The sequence below is a fragment of the Dufourea novaeangliae genome, unplaced genomic scaffold (assembly GCF_001272555.1).
Source record: "Dufourea novaeangliae isolate 0120121106 unplaced genomic scaffold, ASM127255v1 scaffold125, whole genome shotgun sequence".
Classification (NCBI taxonomy): Eukaryota; Metazoa; Arthropoda; class Insecta; order Hymenoptera; family Halictidae; genus Dufourea; species Dufourea novaeangliae.
Window position 1 is genome coordinate 3523558 of NW_015374020.1, and position 22099 is coordinate 3545656.

Consider the following 22099-nt stretch of genomic DNA (forward strand, 5'->3'; position numbering starts at 1 on the left):
AACCGCCTAGCCTGTAAATCTGGAAAATAGATAAAACGCGTATAATTCTACGAGATAATTAGCGGAAATTAGTTGAACGTGTAAACGGGCCTCAATTATGTAGAATACAACGACTCGGTTCATTTGCGAAAATTTGCACGCACATGTGAGTTTGCGAAAATTATTTGAACGTGTGAACAGGCCCGATAGAGATCGAACCTAGTCAAAATTGTCCGCCGACCCGTCGCACCGATCGTGGCGAAACCCTCGACAATTGTCTCCATCCCCTCAACCCCTCTTGGCGTATCGAATGAGATAGATGTACAGGGTGTTTCATGTAACAGGAGCAATAATATATACATATACCATGTGTATACATATATTTATACGCTCGTGTATGCGACTTTTAACACGGAACATTGATTGAAATAAAAAAGAAAAAGATAAGGAAGTAATCGTTACCTTGACTGGTGTTTGCTCGAGTTTCATCCAAACTTTCCGATCGTCCATTTGATTACCTGGAACATCTGGCCATGACACATCAACCCTACAGCAACGTCGTTACGAGTTTATGACTAAGAATTTTTAGGTTGAGGTCACGGGAAATGTCGGTGATATGAATCGATATAATACTTCCATTGAACTGAAAAGGATAGATTGCCACAGGCCACCAGTCATATTTGATTCCAAGATTCCTTCTTTTATTCACCTCTGAAAATATATGTATTGTTTTCATCGATGACGGAACGCAGACGTACGAGGAGGTCGGTACCGATTAGATCACGATCGACAAACGAAGGGCGAATTTAAAAATACTTTGGTAAAGGGTCGGATCCACGGTTGGACGAAGGGAGGGGGAGGTAGCCCTGATCGATACTCGATCGATCGCAATTGGATTGTTCTCTCAGTCGATTGGTGGGGGGATCTATTTGAGGCGTCGCGACGCCCGTGGTGCAATGTGTTCAGAATCAGTCGACGACGGGTCGTATCGCGGGGAAAGGTGGAGAAGTGGCCGTTCGGAAGTGTACCAGAACGAGTCGAAGCCAAAGAGCCTGTCTATGCTGATCTCGCGTTCCCGGAGCGTTTCGGACTTCCACGGGTTCACGAAGCGGTGCTTGTAAGGTGACCACCACACTTCTTCCCCACCTGACCGTGGTAGAAATGGCGGCGGACGATCCCCTCCGGAACGAACCGTTAGTTTCCGTTGAGTTCGAGGTGTTCGGCAAGGTGCAGGGTAAGGGTTGCAGCTTTACGTCGGCCTTGAAAGGTCGTACGGTGTTTCGATCTAATTCGTATGTTGTGTGGTGTCACCTCGTGTATGTATGTGTGCATTGAAAAACCCTTTCGCTCGTCACCACGCAACTGGATTGTTTTTGTTTTCTAGAACTAGGATAAACGCACGAATGAATGAACACTTAAGAGATTTTGTAACTATCACAGTCACGTTTTAAAGGATAATAATATTGAGAAATATTTGGCACGTGAAAATTAGATTTTCTTAAATCTACACACGTTTTTTTTTTAAATATATAAGATTTCAATTTGAAAAATCGGAGAAATGTAATTAATTGAAAAATATAATTGCAGATTTCACCAGTGAATGAACAATATTAAGTAAACAAACGTTTCTAGAAATGGCGAGTAAATTAAGTAATTGATTTTCTCAATATTTAATTATTTGCTTATTTTAATAACTTAATTTACTCGTTTTTATATAATATGTACATTCACTGATACGTGTTCATTTACTGCTGCATTCACCGTAACTCACAGACAATCGTATGTATTTAACCCTTTAACGTTCCTTAAATCATTATTTCAAAATTATGAGACTAAAATATATATCGTATCGTATTATTTTGAAGTCGAAAATATCGATATTAACCCTAACCTTTTTGCTTTTTCATTTATTTTCCAATGATATACTTGAATTTCTCAACTGAAAGCGTGAAGATCTACTTCACCTGAAAACAGTCTTGTTGTCTCAGGATAATCAGGATCTTTTCCTAAAGAGTATGATCTCATCACGCCTTCGAGGAAGCAAAGTGGTTGCGACGATGACTTGACAGGTTTCTCGTGGCACGGTCAGCTGTGTCATCGTGGATCAAGACACGGTGCAATTTAGTTCATTATTCGAATATCGCGCCGTTCCAAAGAAATCGTTCGTCGTGTCCGGAAATGATCGTGTGTCAGAGTTTAAAGTGGAATTCACGGGCAATGACGAACCGTTCCGAGATTCTTACTTCGTTCGAAAAGTTCCTTAAACGGGTCGGAGTATTGTTCACCGTAGCAGAACAGTGATTTTGTAATTATCCGACAATAAGTCTTGAGCAGTATAATTGCATCGTCATTCATTTGATGTCTGCCACGCGACCATTGCTCCGTTGACTTCGAATTCGGAACAACATCCGAACCGCGATCGACTCAATCAACGAGAAATACGGTGACAGCAACAGTCCACGTGGAGTCTAGAACGCGTTCGTTACGTTATTTCACCAGAAAACTTCCAATTCGTGACTTGACACCAGCTTATAATTAATCGAGTAAACAAACCCATTATTCGTTATTCTTTATATTTATACAATTATATACAGGTACATACAGACCTTCATTTCTTCTATGATTCGTTAACCTTTAGAGGTCAGACAGATTGTTTCATGACTTTTTAAGATTTTCTAGGTAAAACTTTTATATATTTGTTATAGTCTCATGGTACGAAAAATAAGCAAACCCTCTAGGGCCTAAAAATAAGTTGCCCGTCTTCTAGAAGTTAAACAATCGTTTAAAATTTTAAAATTGTACATTTATAATGGAATTTGTAAATTGAACTACTTTATATAATACTTATAATTTACTATATATGTTGTATCTTGTTATTTTAAAGTCAAAAATATCGTTATTAAACCGACCTGTATTTCTTATTTATTTTTGGAGGGAATACTTGAATTTCTCAACTGAAAACATTGATATCTACTTCACACCACGGATCCTTGCTAACAAAAGTTAAAATGAATGTTGCATCGCTGCAACACTGGAAGTTGAAGGGTTAAGCCATCTTTACCAAGCGAAAGGATCGTTAGAACGCACTTTATAATCTTGTTAGAATTGACAACCATGCAAAACAGACTTCACGATACATCAATGTTCTTTCTATTTCACTTCGTTAGTTTTGATCGTCCATACTTGTTCTCTGCTCTTACAATACAAAAGAGAGAACGATCGTACGCGACCACTCCATGAAATGGAAATATCAAAGCCGCACGATCGTTGATCGTAATTTAATTTCTTTCCAGGTGTCTACTTTCCAAAATACGTGAGAGACATATCCCAGCAGCTGGGAATCTGCGGGTGGGTGAAGAACAGCAAATCCGGCACGATTCTTGGAAAAATGCAAGGGCCACGCGCGCTCGTCGATCAGATGTGAGTCTCCCCGGATCCGTTTGTCGCCGTTCTCCTCGCGAGCCGCCGGGCGCCGATCGGCAAACAGCGTGAAAGTTCATTTTTATTGAAATTTTATCTGCCTCTGATTACCGAGAAACAGATAAACCAAGGCAAATTTGCACGGGCACCTTGCCGTTCCAGTTCCGTTCCGGAGAACAAACGACGAAAAGGAAGATCGCGAGAACGAGGATCGATCGTTGCTGCTTCTCAGCCGCCCTTGACAGTACACTATTTATCGGTAGACTTGAAGCACAAGCTCGATGATATTAACACCTCCAGATTTCCAAATTTGATGTATCGATCGAGAAGCCTGCGTTGAGATCATCGATGATCTTTTCAAACGGTCGCTAACAAGGGAACGACCGAAATTGTCCGATTTCAAACGATTAAAGATACAAATAATTAAAGTTTCGAACCTTCGAGGTATAGTATGAATGTAAAACAAAATTATCGAAGTTGCGTTGGCAAAGTAAAACGAAAAAGATGTTTTGGTGAACGGGGATTGATCCAAGTACCTCTGATTTATCTGCCAAACAACCTTATACATACTTCGATAAGTTTGACTTATATTCATAGTACATCTAATATTCCAAATGTATCATTAGGAACCTGTATACTATCATCTTACAAAACCTTGTGAAAATCGAAGTCGGACAGTTTGGGTCCTTCCCTTGTAAGAGTAATTCTTCCCTATTATTATTAACCCTTTACTTAACCAAACTATTAAGGGATATCACAATCCAAACAGCCGTCCGTTTAATGGCACAAGGGTCATATTAACGCATTGACCGCCACAGTGAAAATGGCCGTACGTAGCCAGACATATTTTATTAAATCATAGTTCGTTGGAAATATATGCGTGTAGTTAATAGAGGCTATTCTTTTCGCTCAATTTCCGGAAACCTTTGGATGCATCCTTTGATCTCTGGACCGATTCAACGATTTTCCGTCGTTATATCGATCTGGAGAATATCGAAAAGACTTATTTCCAACGGTGAATCACTCGCGTTCAAGACGATAGATCCTTTCCTCTATTCGTGTCTTCCTCCGTTCCGTGAATCCGCGTCGCTTGTTCTCGCTCGTATACGAATTCGCTGCTCCCTTAAAAATCGCGTGACCTTAGCCGCAAATTGCCGACTGACCGCCATTAGCCAGTTGGGCCTGACTTTAATAATGATCCTAATGAAATAATGGCGCCGTAGCGCGTCGTCTCGTTCCTTCGCAAGTTATCGCCGAATTACCACGAACACGTTTCCGACAGCCACGTAGCCGCGTGGCATGGACGATTACACGGATAGACGGACTAATTCCACTAGGAAAAATAGGTACACCGTAAACAGAATGAAAACAGACGATGAGCAAAGGCGTAATCGTTATTTCGAGATGTAAGCCAGACCTACTGATCCATAAAGAGGATTAGTCACCTAAGTCTGTACAACCTTCAAATATTTCTAAGTTGTTTATTATATAGTTTGAAACGAAAGTTGTATAGAATCAAGGGGGATGGCAGACAGTATCAGTTTTTTTTATTATTTTGTTCTTTTATCGAGATACGAAGGTCACCTTGACGTATCTTCAAACATAACGCGAAACATTTAACCCTACAATTCGAAGAAAATTATTGAACGTTCAGTAAAAAAATTATTAGGTGTACCAATAAGTAATCCGACTTCAGTCAGATTCAATACTTACTTTCGAGGAAATCAGAAGCCTATGCTGTTTCAATACTATTTATCCTCGTTTTTCAATGTCCACCGCCGTTTTGAAAGAAGACAAGGGTGGAAAGATGTTTTGAAATTATTACTAATTTATTAAAAAGAAATAGTGGATTACTTACACCTAATATTAAGGTATACGGATCTAAGGCGCCTTTAAGCCGTCTTCAAGGTCTCATGTGCTATTTAGGCTTCGTATCTCGATGAAAAAGCAAAATAACGAAAGACTAATTATTATATTGTAAGCCCCTCTTATGTCTATTGTTTACAGTATTTTTATTATACAACAAACAATTTACAAGTGATTCAAGGTGGTAGAATCAGGCGACTCACCCTCTATGTACTTTTAGAAGAAGAAACACCGCTCGTGAAAGACGAATTACATTTCTCATCGGACGAGAACACGGCGGTTGCACGAATAAATATAAACCGCTTGCACGATAATTAGGGAACAACGTCCCACGAGAGCAGGCTGGTTTCGCGGTCGGATTCGCGTCCGTTCGTGAACCTGAAGTTAAAGAAAATAGATCGGTCGAGGACAGAACATCGGTTTCTGGCTTACCCCCAAAACGGAAATCGTACCGATTGACAGCTTCGTGGTTCGAATCCACCGCTTCTTCGTATTTATATTTATTTTTTCGTGTGACGTTTAAGCGAAATTATGGTCGATTTGTACCTCGAGTAACGTTAAACTGTTAAAATAACATAACATCGATCGAACGGTCATGAAATTCTTGAATTTTCAGATGAAATTTGTAATATGTTTTATTGATTTAACTCGTAATGCTTTTAGGATCACAGAAATTATATAATAACAATATGTGCGTACAGGTGACGTGATTACAGAAATATAAATAAAGGGGTTACTTTTTAATTAACATTTATGCATCTAAATATTAACGTCTTAAGAAATTTAGTTCATCATACAATGGTCCAAGTTACCATAAGAAGAAACGTGTTGACACGAGATTAATAATCGACACTATTCAAATCGCGTTCAGACGAACCATTACGTAAGATTTTCTTGCGAACTTTGCATTTTATTTTATTGTTATCGTTTTAGAATTTTCCATTTTCGTCGAGAACACCTGTTCATCGCGCGAAACCGTTTCACCTTAGAAGGTCGCTTCAATAAGTTCTCAGTCGAAGCATCGACACCATGATACGTCTTTCGAAAATTGTCATGTCAAATGATGTTACGCGAAATAATTTATAAAAATAATAATATAAACCACATATATATATAAATATGACGATATGACATACACGAACCATAGTAATCACAAGATTCTTTGACCGACAATGGCGCGGGTTTCAGGGAAAAATCCGAAATCGAATTTGTCGAACGATAAAACCGATTGCAGACAGGTCGGTAGCTTGTCGGTATTGTTGTCACGGGACAGCTGATCGACTTTAAAGATCCTACTTCGATAGAGACCCGCTTAAAATATCTGAACTCGGTCTGATTAGCCGCTAATTATAATTACGTAGCATGTGAGACCGATGTCGCGGCCGTCGATGAGACAGACAACTCTAACGCGCACACAGGCTTAACCGTTTGTTATTTGGCGAGTGATAAATTTTGCGCATCGCTACATCGATTGGCGGAGAAACAACGTACGTACAATGTGGCCCCAATTAATCATTTCGCTGACCCCGATTCGTGGTCCATTCAGGGTTCCGCGTTTAAGGACACACGAAAACGACGGAACAGTGATTTCGATGCGTGGAAACGACGAACGTTTGCAAAAGCGTACAGCCCCCTCCCGTTTGTCTTACAATTGCGGATGTTAAACATTGTGCAGAAATTCATAATAGATTCTAGAATAATTCGCTATCAGCTCGTGGTATACAGGATGGACCACGAAACGTGATCAGCTTAAATTATTCGACTGCTGACTGTTTGATCGAAAATTGGTCTTTAAGGTGATTATACCAAATTTTTTGTCAACATATTTATTCCCGAGTCTTCAATATCACCTTTGGTTTTTTATAAACAAATCTATAATTTTCGATGCCCATCTTTTAGCGGATAATGAGACGAATTCGGCAAGCATCATAACAAATAATATTTTTTCTTCGAAACCAAAGATACATTAAGAAAATATTATTTACCTTAATTACCACGATATTCAAAATGGTATCCATCAGCTGCAATACACTCGCATAAACGATTAAGAAACGACTGCTTAGTTCTATTTATGACGTCTGATGGTTTAAGCATGCAATAAAAGTGTTTCGTGGTCCACCTTGTATATTGGGGGATGTTTTAGAAATTCGGTAACAATGAACTGGAAATTGTAATAATGAACTAAAATTGTTCCTTTAAGGACACAGTGGCTGACGAGCGTGGGAAGTCCCGGTAGCCAAATCGATCACTGTGACTTCACGAATTGGGAAGCAATCAGCAGGCTACAGTACAAAGGATTTGCCATACGTTTTTAATAAAGTTCTCGTCTCGCTGAATCACAACCGGACTCGTCCTGGAGGCACAGGCTAAAAGACACCGATATTATTTTAGAAATTACAGAAATTGAATTATAAATATCTACTTCCATTCGTTAAGAATGTTTTGTTCGTGTAACAAAGCTCCCCGTTTAGAGTATCAAACACTTCGAAAACCTCGGAAAAGAATTTATATTTATATATTTTGAATGTAGGATAGCAACAGGAATCCTGCGTCGTTTTAATCTTAGAGGCTTCGTAGCAGTGTAAATAATGTCTTGCATAAAACTGATATTCTTGCTAAGCGTGTATTGTGAATTTCACACGAGGAGCACACGGTCTCGTTTGTGAAATTTCAAAAGACCTTACATTGAGAATTGTATATACAGTTAACATTACAATTAATATTAATGTACATAAGTCATAAACCGTATTCGCGGTTGTACGACACGCGTTATTTCGAATAATGTATAAAGAACTTGAAAAAATGTATACATACCACTATATCGTGATGTACAATTAATTAAAACCAACATGAAAGCACAGACAGATTTATTGAACATATTCCTCGTTATAATCTAATTTTATTTAAAGTGTTCGTTGAACATCATGTTGCACCCTCGTAGATAAACGTCGCGTCTAACATCTGCTGCACAAGATGATAGTCGGGATGCGTTTCCGGCAGGTGCCTGGAGACTCGCCTTATCAACTCGATAGTCTCATCGTTAGAACAATTTGTACAAATCACTTCTAGTTCGTACTGAAAGAAATTAATCATGCTGTCACTTATATATCTTACTAATAGTTATTCAATAACCTATTATAAATAATAATTGTCAATTGTAATATCTTAGTTGTAGCATTCAATAATAGATTTTATGACACACAACGCATACCAGACTCTCTAAATATTTTGTGAGCACAGGACTTATACGGGAAACTTCTTGCAGAAGATCAGGTGTTCGCGAAAGATAGGCCATCATTCTTCTTCCGGCGATTGGCAGCAGATCCTTTGCTAATGCTTCAACATCATTTACCGCTGTAACGACCTATTCAAGAATGAACAACACGAAATATTAATTCATTATTCATTACAGATATCTTTCTGATAGCTCCCTAACTTTTCAAGTAAGATTTTTTCTTATTTTCTGTTATTGAGAACTCAAAAGAAGGAATGAACGTGAAAACCTACTAACTCACCTCTTCTGCCAACTGATCAAAACCATTCACATATAATTGACAAACTTGATATATCCTCAATCCATCATTGTTAAGTTTCCAAATAGAGGCTAGTATTTGACATCTGCTCATCCAATGAATGGCTTCCGTTGAACTTAACCTTTTATCATCGGTGGTTTCTCGGTGAATATAATCCATTGATGCGGCAATTATTCGGCATAAAAATGTCGTTCTTACATTGTCTCTTTTATCATCTCTATACCACGTAAGCATCACTTTATCTGTTATAGTTTGAAAGAAATATGGCTGCACCTGCATGCACGTTCAACATTAAATACGTATAAACGCTACTGTTCGGTGAAAAATTTTATCTTTATGAACTACATTACACATTAACGTTTGTCTTACCACAGATTCGAATAAATTGTTCAATGGTTTTATCACTTTGAGATTAAAATGCGCCATCATATACAAAACATTGGCTAATTGTACATGCAACATTAGCAGATCGTACCAAGCCGGTGCTTGAGAAATAGCTAATGCAGCAAATGGTTGTGGTCCAGAAGTGCATCCTTCCCATAATTCTTCTGATTTAACTACGCTATTTTCTCCGGCCTCTAGGACCTCCGACTAAAATCAAATTGTTACGTGATAGTTATTTAAATAATATGAGCTTGTTTTTAATTGTGGGTCACATTATTATAAACTTACATCAATGAATATTTCTAAGAATGTAACACAATTCTGTAAAAATATAACTGTCTGTGTATCGGTCAATCCAATTTCCTGTATACACAATCTCTCTTTCGGTAATTTTCCAAGTTTATTCATCAGTTTTGCAACAGTTTCCATTCTCTTCTTTATATGAACAGACCATAACAAACAACAAACGCCTGAATAAAAAAAAACCATTTACTTCGTAGAAAATAAGGGAAACTTTTTTACAAAATGAAACTACTGAATAACTTGCCATGCCTCATGTGCTTCATCGGTATTTGTCGTAAAACAGATAATGCACTTTCTAGAGATTTTATCTGTGAAACGTCTTTATTCCATGACATAGCATATTCCCAACACACATTAGCTAATAAAACACTACTTGTCAGACTATATGGAAAATAACGTTTTAACAAGGTAATACGTTCTGAAAATATGTTAAATAGCATTAAGGAAAATTGTTGAAATGTAGACTTTAAAAAGAATCGAAGTACAGATATATATTACCTAAAATGCATGTAGTGGCAGTTGTATCGTCTTTTACTTCGTTTCCAATTTCATCGGAAGTTAATGAAGGTTTTTCTGCCTCGTGCTGTGAAGCATCAGTATTACATGTTTCATCTGTAGCACTTGTTAATCCTAAACAGTTATTTGTTAACTGTGCTTGATCAAATTCAATGTCTGTCATATCCACTAATTGAACTGGATCAATACCCGTTGAGACAATCCATTTCGCAACAATTTCTGACACAGAACCTTAATAAAATAGCAGAAGTGCAAACTTGTATTATATGATGTAATTATATGTACAATATTTCACACGAAAATAATAAATACCTTTTCCTTTCAAAAGAACTGATCCCAAAGAAATGTCGAATTTAACAAATGGTAATTGAAAAAATTGTGTTGTGGCATCTGAAAGCAGCTTTTGACTAAAACAACATATGGTTATTAGAATTTTGTAATCCTTTTCTTTAACAATATGTTCCGTTATTGATTACCTCACGATAGCGTCTAAAATTGTAATGTCCTCAAGATTTCCAATAAGCAATGTAAACTGGCAACTATCTTTGGTAACATTTTCCCATTCACTTGTTAAATTATACATTTCATCGTTTAACTTCGCATTAGGGACAGGCTCTTTCATTTCCTTTATTTCTACTGAATCATTCCCGTTTCCATTACCCTTATTTTCATTATCAATATTCTCTTGAGTTTTATTACCACACTTTTCTTTATATTTTTCCAGACACGTAGCAACTGCTCTACATGCTAAAGCAGCAGTAAGGGCATTAAATGGATTCGTAGAATCCGAGAGGATAGTTCGAACGTTTTTCCACCATAAAGATATTTCGTTATTTTCGGCGCATATTTCTTCTACATCTACAGATTATGAAATATGTAGTTACAAAAATGACAATTTCGTGATGACAATATTTTCGAGATTAAAAAGTAAGTTTAAATCTTACTGTCTACTGAACAAATAACATTTAACAGCTGTGTAAATTGTTTGAATTCCACTCCTAAGCATAACTCCCTTTTCTTGTTGAGCCAGTAAATTAAGACAAACTCCATCAAGACAAAAGGCTGAATGTTACTGTTCGCAGCAGCTTCTTTCCAAGCTTCGATTCTATCATTTGAATGCATACACCCTTCAAACATTAATCGAGCTAAAAACCACATTAAATAAAACATTTAATTATAACAACGGTAAATTGTTACGTTCACTTTTAACGTCATGTCACTTACCGACTTGAAGTTTCTTATCTGTTTTCACGCTTTTTCTTATATTTATCAATCCTGGTGTTCCAAACTCAAAACAGGATAAGAAATCTAAGAAAATTTTTCCCTCTTCTTTAAATTTCACTTTAGTTTCCCCCTTGGAATTTGTAGATTTAAAATTATTTATTGTATCAGACAATTTATAAATTCTATGGACTTCTCTTTCAGAAGTTAATAAAATCAAAGCTAATTCCCGACTATTTAGATCAATGTCGTTAGAAAGACTATGGTTTCCTGGACTATCAGACTGAGACTGAATGTGTTTATAAAATTTAATCACTTGCTGTAACTGTGTTGTTAATAAGTAAAGTGTTTTTGCTGTAGGTTCCATCTCTTCATTGTCTGAAACATGTAAGCTGTTGTTACTGTTCCCAATCATTTCTACAAAAGTATGATAATAATATACAATATACCCTGTTCATTCAGTTTCTTAATAAAACAATCTGTGGCTGCGAGCAAAGCATCAGGTATAATATTTTTATTTATCATCAACATTTCTATTATTTGTACTTTTATTTCATTAGTCTTCAGATCTGTACATACACTATGGATTTCTGATACTAATTTTTCGTGGTCGAAATCTTCTTCGCGTAAGAATGTCTTCAATTTTTTTAATAGATGTATATCCCGTGCTCTTTTCCCATTCTTACTACTCAGGGCAAAATGAAATGGCACAATAATTTCTTTTAAACCTCCCAACGGATCCATAAAAACACATGAATACTGGGGTTTATTCTTTAACAGATGCGTAGCATCATTCGTGCCAAGAAGTCCGTAATTAACGTAAAGTAATCTGCACGGCAACACAGGGAAAACTCAATTTTACACTGAGACAGTAATAACAAGATATTTAGTAAAAATGATGCTACTCACCGCCCATGCTTACTAGCAGTGAATGTTGTAATTTTAGGACCTTGTTGAGTACCCCATATATCTATTACACCCTTCTTAGGAGCATAAATAACTAAAAATAAAGCGGACCGCAAATGCGACGTTTGTTTAAATTTGGTAACTGCTTTGTGCATTCCAGAGTGTCTTTGTTCCTCTACTTCGATCCATCCACATTGAGCATTACGATATCCTTTCCACATTCTTATGGCTATACCACGTCTATTATCTATTAATATTACTCTACCCATCGTATCTGATACCACCGACAACATTTTGTTTGGACTAGACACTACCGAATAACCCTCTCGCGTAACATCACTCAACCCAAATCTACATGTCATTGGCTCAACTGGTTCGTGAGCACTAGTTTTTGGTACCTCCGGTGAAGCATGATTCTTTGAGTTTCCCCAACTAATCGGCAACCAACTAAAAAAGAAAGAATAACACGAATATTTACAGTAACAATTATAAAATAAATACATGGAAAATATTTAAAATTTATAATCATGATTCTTCAAATATAATTTCTTACAATGAAATACAGTAAGTTGAATTTCAAAACTGTTATTGCTACACTACATTTCAAGTTAGGTACTTTAGTAGCACTCTTACAGGTAATATATCTTCTGACCCTAAATGCATAACATTAATATATTATGCAACACTCACGGAACAGCAGTTCCAATAGCATTTGCTAGTTTGCTGGCCATAGCTATTGCAACATCAGACAACACCGGGGCTGCACCACCTTCTAACGCATAATGGAAGCCAACAAATGGCCTTTTACCAGTTGCGATAACTAAATTATGTTGCGGGGCACTTGATCTGTAAGATGCATTATATCCACCACATATTGAAGCTGTCATTAAATGATCAAAACTATTTACAGATGTAGTGCCAATTACTTCAGAGTCATTTACAATATCCTGATTTTTACAGCCCCACTTCTTATATGATAAATTTGTAATTGGTGGTAGATCCTCGCAGTTTGCTTTAACTGTAGAATAAAACATTGTTGTAGATATCAAATTCACATTATTTCAGCTTCTTTTAAGCATATTTTATCTCTGTACCTCTTGCCAAATGATTTCTACATGCTCGTAATGTTGAAAACAAAGGAAAACCTTGTAACACGCACACAGCACTATTGTAAATTACATGTACTTCTTCGGCTAAACCAGTATCTCCGGCATGTTTAGGTGAACGAAAAGATTGACACTTTAATCCTATGACTGATTCATTGTGTAACTGCTCTCCCAACAATAATGCACCTGTCTGAATAAAACACAAATTAAAAATATAATAGGATAAATTACAAATTATTTTTATAGGCAAAATAAGACTTACTTCTGTATAAAACCGGATGAAACCAGTATTGAAACCAACTATAATGCATGTCCAATCTGGATTAGTACCACCACTGGCTTTTCCCAAAGATAATAAAGGCAAACAGATCAGACATGTTATCCACTCACTGAAAAACACTTACAATATATGGACATATTTTCAAACAAATTCTTAAAATTAGAAAGGTACCAAAGTTGACATAACAATATTGTAACCAGAACTCACTTTGGATCTTTTGCAACTTCCCCATACCATATCATATGAAATTTGTTTTTTGTTTCATCAGGCTCTAAAGAATCCCACCTTGCTAACATGGAATTACAGTATACATTGTTCATTTAGTTTCTAACTAAATTATATATATTTTGTATCAAACCAGTTCATAATAATATATTATAATAAAAGTATCAAGAATATAATTAACTAAAGAACATATGTGTAAACATAAGAAGCGATACGCACAAATTAATATGATCATCTTTGTATTATATGCCATTGCAAGTACATCTCCAGTGGATGAAAGCGACACAAAACAATCCTGAAGAGGTAGCTCATTCTGCTGGATGTGAGCTAAAAAATACCAAACATTGACATTTGTCATTCCTTTAAGATGACAAAAGAAAAGACACAATAACTTACATCTTCTAGTAGAATCACCAAAAAGTACCTCCTTTATGTTGCTTGTATTGATCAAATTCGCAATTCCCTTGATCTGACAAGACATATCTAATCGATTACATAAATAATAATTATTTCAGAAACAGCTTCCAATTCTCTCAACTTTGACGTTGTAAATAAATAGAGGTCTCAGTTGAGCTGAACAGGCCGTCATCAAAGCTAACACGCATGTGCAACGAAAAGTTAATAGATGAGTACATCAAAAAATTTCGCATGTTTGCAAACCGGATAGTATATTGCAGAGATTCTTCGTTTCAGAATTGGGGAAGAAATAAACACCCGCGAACGGCTATTGTGTATTCTTATAAACGTATATACTACGTAACCAAATAGCACAGAAAAAAAAACAATTCAAATTACCATACAAACCGACAATGTTAAGCTAAAAATCAAATACATAAATACCGGACATTATTCGTATAGTATAGGAAATGTTCAAGTAGATTTCAAGTCGAAATGGAGAACACGTGTTGCATGACATCACGTGACGTAATTTGCGACGTTTAGAAAACAGTCGCTAGAATTTCTCCAATTGGTGGAAACTGATCGTTCGGACCAATCAGATCACCCGTTTCTCCGCAATGGTCCGCGTAACGTGTTCAGCCATTTTGTTATTATTTTCGAAAATCTTTAGGTTGGGTTTGAGGTGGACGTAACGCGACCGCTTTTCGCGTTTCTTGTTGAAAGTTCACGGTGGAATAACAAAGGGAGACGCTCGTATGAGATTCAAACGAGAGGGTCACGACGAAGAACGGCCTCGGTGGGTATCGTACGTTTACCGAAGCACGAAGGCAGTCTTCGCTGACGATCGTCGCAAACGGAGCAGGCAGCAGGAGAGACGAGCGAGAGAACGTGCGAAAGTCAGAGAGAGAGAGAGAGAGAGAGAGAGAAAGAGAGAGAGAAAGAGATATAGAGACGGTGAGGAACGGCGAGTGAGTGTGTGGAAACGAGGAATGAAATTGGTCGCGCGCGGGAATCAGCGGTTGTTGTGTGTTTGGCCTTTTTCTGCTTGTGATTTATCGCGAGAAATTGTGATTGTTGGTGCGAGACGTGTGTTTTTTTTACTGTAACTATCAAGAATCTACGTGCGGGTGTTGACGCGGTACGTTGAAACATCCTAAGCGACACTTTTATACATTCGACAACGACGCAATGAGTAAAGTGCACCCGGACAACAAAAACCAACGGATTCCGACGATCCGTTTAACGATACATTTACACCGCCGTCGTCATTTCATCGTGCACGATCCAATGTATCGCACGAATCCCTTTTTGCACGTGATTTATAAACGTCGCGCACTATAAATTTCTACATAACCTTGTTGCGATTGTCAAATGTAGGTTAGGTCGAGCGGTCGCAGTGCGGTGACCTCCCTCGCGTACACGTTAACTGCGATTTCCTCGTTTATTATTGCTTCTATTCGGTCTCGTTGTTTACACCGTGTTTGACTTTTTTCTTTCAATATCACGAACTTTATTACAAACAGAGATGGGCTAGATGTATTTCAAAAAAAGGTTCTAGTGATTAATACCTTACTAATGTGTGATCTTATTTGGAGGCAAATATTAAATGTTTCAGCGTATTGCATTTGTTAATTGTGCAGTCACAGAATGTTTTTATTTCTTTTCATGTTAGAATAAAGGATACATTAATATTTTGCAATTGTGTTAAGAATGGGTATTGAATATATTATTAACATTTCAAATTCCATAGATGATTATACAAAGATTGTTCTTATTTGATTTCATCGTCAATTGAATATATTAATACTTCATACATTACTTGAACATGAGTGTACATGAGATTATTCTCTACTTTTGAAGAGTTTGAGTAAGCATAATTTAATTCATGCAAAAACTAATAATTGCAACATAGATATTCATCTTTATCTGCCTATTCAATAAGGAAATAAATACTGTAGTGTTTAACATACATGGTTAATTTAAAGGAATATGTATTTTCTATTTAACAACAATAATGGAGGTAAATATTCTTTATATGATGAAACATTGAGTAAGAAATGTTAATGTATTCAGAATTTAACAGTGCATTATCTAAAGAGTAACAAATATATATCTAATATTGCACAAAATTAATGAATGAACAATAGAAACTACAATGATATTTGTCAATTTATCTATGTATTCAGACAGTTGAATGTATTTCAATTAGAAGAACTTTTTGATGTGCCAAATGATTTAAAACCATCTCTGGTTTTAAATAAAAAGTAAATTTTAATTCTGTCTCTTCCTCCATAGAATTATAACCAATGGAAAACAATGATTTTTTTTAAAAGTAATGAAATAACAAATCTGTATTCACAGTATATTTTGTAGTGCTAATTATATTTCTAGATTTACTACTGAAAATGTTCATTTTATTAAATTGTACAAAATTGTGATCTTTTTGGTATTTTTTAACTTTAGCAATAAATTAATATCATAATACACGTATTACTTTATATTGGCCTTATATACTCTATTTTAATAGATCATAAAGAATTATATTACTTATTTTCAGATAGAGTGTATGAAAGCTGGACAGTTTACAATAAATAATGACAACTTTAGCAGAACAAGCTTCCAAGCTTTTGGACTTTAATCAGAAGCTTGACATAACGCTTCTGGATGATGTAGTAGGTTGTATGTACACTGGAATAGGGGAGCAACAGAAAGTTGCACAAGAAGTATTAACCACACTTAAAGAACATCCAAATGCATGGACACGTGTAGATACTATTCTAGAATATTCACAGGTAATTCAACTTATTCACATTTGTTATTCATCAGATGCATAATAAACCTGCTTCACTAATATAACTGTTTTTACAATAGAACCAACAAACAAAGTATTATGCTTTACAAATACTGGAGCAAGTAATAAAGACACGATGGAAAGTATTACCACGAAATCAGTGCGAGGGTATAAAAAAGTATATTGTAGGCCTTATTATAAAAACAAGCAGTGACCCAGAAACAATGGAAACACAAAAAGTTTACCTTAATAAACTTAATATGATTTTAGTCCAGGTAAGTCAAAATATAAATTTTTTTCATATTCATAAATAACAGCAAATATTGTCTTTCATTTTATTCAAATGTATTATCGTTTTTATAGGTTTTAAAACGAGAATGGCCAAAAAACTGGGAATCCTTTATTGGTGACATTGTTGGGGCAAGCAAGACAAATGAAAGTCTTTGTCAAAACAATATGACAATTTTGAAATTACTATCAGAGGAAGTATTTGACTTTTCTAGTGGACAAATGACACAAACAAAAGCAAAACACTTAAAGGATACAATGTGTAGCGAATTTTCCCAAATCTTTCAACTTTGTCAATTTGTTTTGGACAGCTCACAAAATATTCCACTAGTATCAGTTACGTTAGAAACTCTTTTAAGGTTTTTAAATTGGATTCCCCTTGGGTATATTTTTGAAACAAAATTGATAAGTACTTTAGTATTCAAGGTAAATAAATTATCTATCTTCTCCGTATCATACTCGTTTTTGAACGTAATTATCCTTTAATTTTTCGTTGTAGTTCTTGAATGTACCAATATTCAGAAACGTCACGTTGAAATGCTTGACTGAAATTGCTGCTGTCACAGCAACAACTTATGAGGATATGTTTGTAATGTTATTTATTAATGTAATGCGGCAGCTGGAGCAAATATTACCACTCGATACTAATATACGTGAAGCATACGCAGCTGGTCAAGATCAAGAACAAAATTTCATTCAGAATCTAGCTATATTTCTATGCACATACTTGAAGGAACATGGTCAATTTATAGAGAAGAAGCAGTTAAATGAAATGCTACTCAAAGCATTGCATTATCTCGTATTAATTTCCGAAGTCGATGAAGTTGAAATATTTAAAATCTGTTTGGAATATTGGAGCGCGTTATCAATTGATTTGTATAGATTTGTAGCTCCAACATCATTGTTTATGGCTAAAACCATAACAATTCCACCTAGAAGAATATTCTATTGTCCAGTTTTAACGAAAGTGCGGTATATTATGATCAGTAGAATGGCGAAACCTGAAGAAGTTCTTGTTGTAGAGAACGAAAATGGGGAAGTTGTCAGAGAATTTATGAAGGATACTGATTCAATTAATTTATATAAAAATATGAGAGAGACTCTTGTGTATCTTACTCATCTTGATTATATGGATACCGAGAGAATAATGACAGAAAAACTACACAATCAAGTAAATGGATCAGAATGGTCTTGGAAGAATCTCAATGCGGTAAGTGATCTTTAGAATATCATGATGAAGGTTCTCATTGCGGTATTGCTTTAATCTAACGATTTTTTATGATTCTTCTGTTAGTTATGTTGGGCAATAGGTAGTATTTCGGGCGCTATGCACGAAGAAGATGAAAAACGATTTTTAGTGACTGTGATCAAGGACCTTCTTGGTCTTTGCGAACAGAAGAAAGGCAAAGATAATAAAGCTATCATCGCTAGCAACATTATGTATGTAGTTGGGCAGTATCCGAGATTTCTCAAAGCACATTGGAAGTTTTTAAAGACTGTTGTAAATAAACTATTTGAATTTATGCATGGTAAGAATATTTTATTATAAGAACGCGTTTAAGATTAAGAAAATTAGTTTTTATTCTTTTTTAACAACACGCATTTTAAATTACTAATAACTATTTATTATAGAAACACATGATGGTGTACAAGATATGGCCTGTGACACGTTTATAAAAATAGCACTAAAGTGCAGGCGACACTTCGTGACAGTACAATTAGGCGAAGCAGTACCATTCATCGAAGAAATACTTTCTACTATTAATAGTATCATCTGTGACCTTCAAACACAACAGGTAAAATAAAAATAGTTAAGGGAAAGGATGAAACAAACTTTTCCTGTAAATAGACTAAAACGATTTGTTACTAAATCTTTCCTTAATTATAATTCAGGTACATACATTTTATGAAGCAGTTGGTTATATGATAAGTGCACAGACGGACACAGTAGTACAAGAACAATTGATAGAAAAGTACATGCTTCTACCAAATTTACTTTGGGATGATATCATAAGTCAAGCATCTAAAGTAGGTAACACACAAGATACTTTTACAAAGTATCTGTTCGATTCTGGTTTATTCAATGAACATTCTTTATTTTTCAGAACGTAGATGTGTTAAAAGACCAAGAAGCTGTAAAACAACTTGCTAGCATTTTAAAAACAAATGTTAGGGCTTGCAAAGCTCTTGGGCATCCATACGTGATACAATTAGGAAGAATATATTTAGATATGTTGAACGTTTATAAGGTAAACATACAACATGTAATATTATATGTAACCTTTCGATGAACAACTACGTAACATGGTTCTTTTCTACAGGTTATGAGTGAAAATATAAGTGCTGCAATAGCTTTGAATGGTGAAGTAGTAATGGAACAATCTTTGATTAAGAGTATGAGAGTAGTAAAAAAAGAAACGTTAAAATTGATCTCAGATTGGGTCAGCAGGACGACCGACTGTCAAATGGTAAACATTATTTTCTTTTATATAGAAAATGTACGAGCTGCAATATTATTAAATTAATTTATTCTATTGTATCCTTACAGGTTTTAGAAAACTTTATACCACCTCTTTTGGATGCTGTGTTGCTGGACTACCAAAAAACGAATGTTCATTGTGCTCGAGAACCAGAAGTGCTAAGTGCTATGGCCACTATCGTAAATAAATTAGAAGCTCATATTACCTCTGAAGTACCGAAAATATTTGATGCCGTATTCGAATGTACTTTAGAAATGATTAACAAAGATTTTGAAGAATTCCCAGAACATAGAACAAATTTCTTTTTACTCCTACAGGTATGACTATATATAAAAAAGAAATTGTATTGCATATATCGAGAGATTTAATTTTGCTCTATTTTAGGCTGTAAATGTATACTGTTTTCCTGCATTTCTCGTGATTCCACCAGCACAATTCAAACTTGTACTTGATTCAATAATTTGGGCCTTTAAACACACAATGAGAAATGTTGCAGACACAGGGTTACAAATACTTTATCAACTTTTGCAAAATGTTGAAAACGAGCCGGCAGCACAGAGCTTCTACCGAACATACTTCACAGATATTCTACAACACATATTTAGTGTAGTCACTGACACATCTCATATAGCAGGTAAAATTATATGAATAATTTTTCTTAGAAGTAGCATCTTATTAACTGCCGTACTCTTATCGTTCTTATGTGATTAATCTGTTAATGTTAATATCCAGGCCTTACTATGCATGCCACTATCTTGGCATACATGTTTTCATTGGTTGAACTTGGACGAATTCAGGTACCATTGGGACCTGTACCGGATAATGTATTATATGTTCAAGAATTTGTCGCAAGGTTGCTGAAAGCAGCATTTCCCCATTTGACTGATAATCAGATTAAAATCACGGTACAAGGTTTATTTAATCTTAACCAAGACATCCCCGCATTCAAGGAACATCTTAGAGATTTTCTTGTTCAAATTAGAGTAAGTGTTAATTATCTTTTGATCATCTCTCAATTGTATATGGAAAAAAAAGTAAATTCATGAGTTCATGACCTTTGTTCTTATAGGAGTACACCGGTGAAGATGACTCTGATCTCTATTTAGAAGAGCGAGAAACAACATTGCGATTGGCTCAGGAAGAGAAAAGACGACAACAAATGGCAGTTCCAGGAATACTTAATCCGCACGAAATACCAGAAGAGATGCAGGACTGAATTACCAGTCGTCTTCGTAACTTGCTTCCTCCACATCTCAATGAGAAACATTCTGTTACAGAGACTATCGTGTCTTTTGATCTGCAATTTCCCCCACAACATGTACCACGACTGCCATCAAAACGGATACACATTATTATATACTTTTTAAAGCGACGTTTACAATATAACATTCTTGTTAAGGAGGTAAGCCCGAAACGTGGTAATTGTTTGTCTGTTATGCGATTTTAATAGAATTAAAAACTTCTGTTGTGGGTAACAAGTGAGTGTATGCTGAAAAATACTATTTAATGTAATAGAAATAATTTTTCAATACCAGTATTTAATAAAAAAAAATTACTACGAATTTTAACAAGGTATTGGTTGCACTTTTTATATATACATATATATATTGTACCTATGTGATTCACATCTGTCTAAAACATTTATATAAGTTATGTTACAAATCCCATTCAATTGTAGTTATAATTAACTGATAACTGTACTGCAACAGAATTAAATTTAAAAGTGCATAAAATGCTGTTTTCGAAAGTACATATTATGCATAAAATAGTATTGTTTCAGCAAATTTAGAAGATGTTACACGTATATGTGTGTTTTTATCTGCATAAAGTTGTACGATAATGCTATTATTACTATATATAGATATATAGATATATAGATATATAGAAATATAGAAATATAGATATATATGATACATTGCAAGTCATATGGAGGAATTTTGTAAATTAAACGAAACGTCACACATCGCATTTGTTTAGGCTTCACTTTTCTGATAATCCCTATGTATTCATAGATTGGTTATAAAATACGTTCAGGGTAAAACAGTATATATTTTGTTATATTTAACAAATACCATTAAATCGGTGAAACAAATATTCGAAAGATCTGGTTTCTTTCAATGTGTCAATGTATATTCTGCTCTTTCTTGACAAAACGTTTTGCAATTGAAATAATACACGTAGATATTTTAAATACTTCACTCTATGGGAAAACTATTGTCAGTATTCATATCAATTGATACAAAATTTTTGTCTTTTTTCCACTTTGCATTATTTCCTTTAATTTGTAATATCCGAATCAGCTTCTCAAATGTAGATGTGTATCTGCTTCCACTTTTCTAAGTGGAATGTGAACTGCTTCCACTTTTCCAAGTGGAATGTGAAGTATTTGACTGAATATAGAT

General features: G+C 35.3%; 3 protein-coding genes across 7 annotated transcripts; 2 read left to right on the plus strand and 1 right to left on the minus strand.

The window, feature by feature from the left end:
* The first annotated feature begins 964 nt into the window (after window positions 1–964).
* On the plus strand, window positions 965–7640 carry LOC107189085 (acylphosphatase-2). Its single transcript, XM_015577518.1, has 3 exons — window positions 965–1213; window positions 3273–3399; window positions 7466–7640. The coding sequence occupies exons 1-3, from the start codon at window positions 1141–1143 to the stop codon at window positions 7578–7580; spliced, it is 315 nt and encodes a 104-aa protein (XP_015433004.1). The 5' UTR covers window positions 965–1140; the 3' UTR covers window positions 7581–7640.
* Window positions 7641–8126: 486 nt separating this feature from the next.
* Window positions 8127–14220, minus strand: LOC107189034 (rab3 GTPase-activating protein non-catalytic subunit). Its single transcript, XM_015577467.1, has 19 exons — window positions 14136–14220; window positions 13959–14066; window positions 13722–13803; window positions 13497–13623; window positions 13223–13424; window positions 12819–13146; window positions 12132–12575; window positions 11672–12051; window positions 11226–11600; window positions 10946–11146; window positions 10478–10859; window positions 10314–10408; window positions 9984–10232; window positions 9730–9903; window positions 9471–9652; window positions 9168–9389; window positions 8781–9071; window positions 8477–8629; window positions 8127–8340 (listed from the first exon to the last, which is right to left on the minus strand). Exons 1-19 carry the CDS (start codon window positions 14218–14220, stop codon window positions 8188–8190), a joined length of 4233 nt encoding a protein of 1410 aa, XP_015432953.1. The 3' UTR covers window positions 8127–8187.
* Window positions 14221–14783: 563 nt separating this feature from the next.
* Window positions 14784–21105, plus strand: LOC107188974 (exportin-1). Of its 5 annotated transcripts, none has more exons than XM_015577380.1 (14): window positions 14784–15276; window positions 16696–16930; window positions 17010–17204; window positions 17293–17643; window positions 17717–18427; window positions 18512–18746; window positions 18850–19013; window positions 19111–19245; window positions 19323–19466; window positions 19539–19685; window positions 19766–20014; window positions 20082–20331; window positions 20430–20680; window positions 20767–21105. In XM_015577380.1, the coding sequence occupies exons 2-14, from the start codon at window positions 16733–16735 to the stop codon at window positions 20911–20913; spliced, it is 3177 nt and encodes a 1058-aa protein (XP_015432866.1). In that variant the 5' UTR covers window positions 14784–15276; window positions 16696–16732; the 3' UTR covers window positions 20914–21105. The 5 variants fall into 5 exon arrangements, with proteins under 5 accessions (XP_015432866.1, XP_015432867.1, XP_015432868.1 ...); XM_015577381.1 differs by having other exon boundaries at window positions 16700–16930; XM_015577382.1 differs by having other exon boundaries at window positions 14784–14934.
* The last annotated feature ends 994 nt before the right edge of the window (window positions 21106–22099 follow it).

Excerpts from the sequence above, each read along its gene's own strand:
- LOC107188974 (XM_015577380.1), top strand. The coding sequence starts at position 16,733 with ATGACAACTTTAGCAGAACAAGCTTCCAAGCTTTTGGACTTTAATCAG. Across the intron at positions 19,014-19,110 it reads GTGACCTTCAAACACAACAG|GTACATACATTTTATGAAGC; the intron begins GTAAAATAAAAA and ends ATTATAATTCAG. Across the intron at positions 19,467-19,538 it reads ATATGTTGAACGTTTATAAG|GTTATGAGTGAAAATATAAG; the intron begins GTAAACATACAA and ends TCTTTTCTACAG.
- LOC107189085 (XM_015577518.1), top strand. The coding sequence starts at position 1,141 with ATGGCGGCGGACGATCCCCTCCGGAACGAACCGTTAGTTTCCGTTGAG. Across the intron at positions 1,214-3,272 it reads GGTGTTCGGCAAGGTGCAGG|GTGTCTACTTTCCAAAATAC; the intron begins GTAAGGGTTGCA and ends ATTTCTTTCCAG. Across the intron at positions 3,400-7,465 it reads CGCGCGCTCGTCGATCAGAT|GACACAGTGGCTGACGAGCG; the intron begins GTGAGTCTCCCC and ends TGTTCCTTTAAG.
- LOC107189034 (XM_015577467.1), bottom strand. The coding sequence starts at position 14,220 with ATGTCTTGTCAGATCAAGGGAATTGCGAATTTGATCAATACAAGCAAC. Across the intron at positions 13,147-13,222 it reads TAGAAATCATTTGGCAAGAG|TTAAAGCAAACTGCGAGGAT; the intron begins GTACAGAGATAA and ends TTTATTCTACAG. Across the intron at positions 12,576-12,818 it reads GCTATTGGAACTGCTGTTCC|TTGGTTGCCGATTAGTTGGG; the intron begins GTGAGTGTTGCA and ends TTTCTTTTTTAG.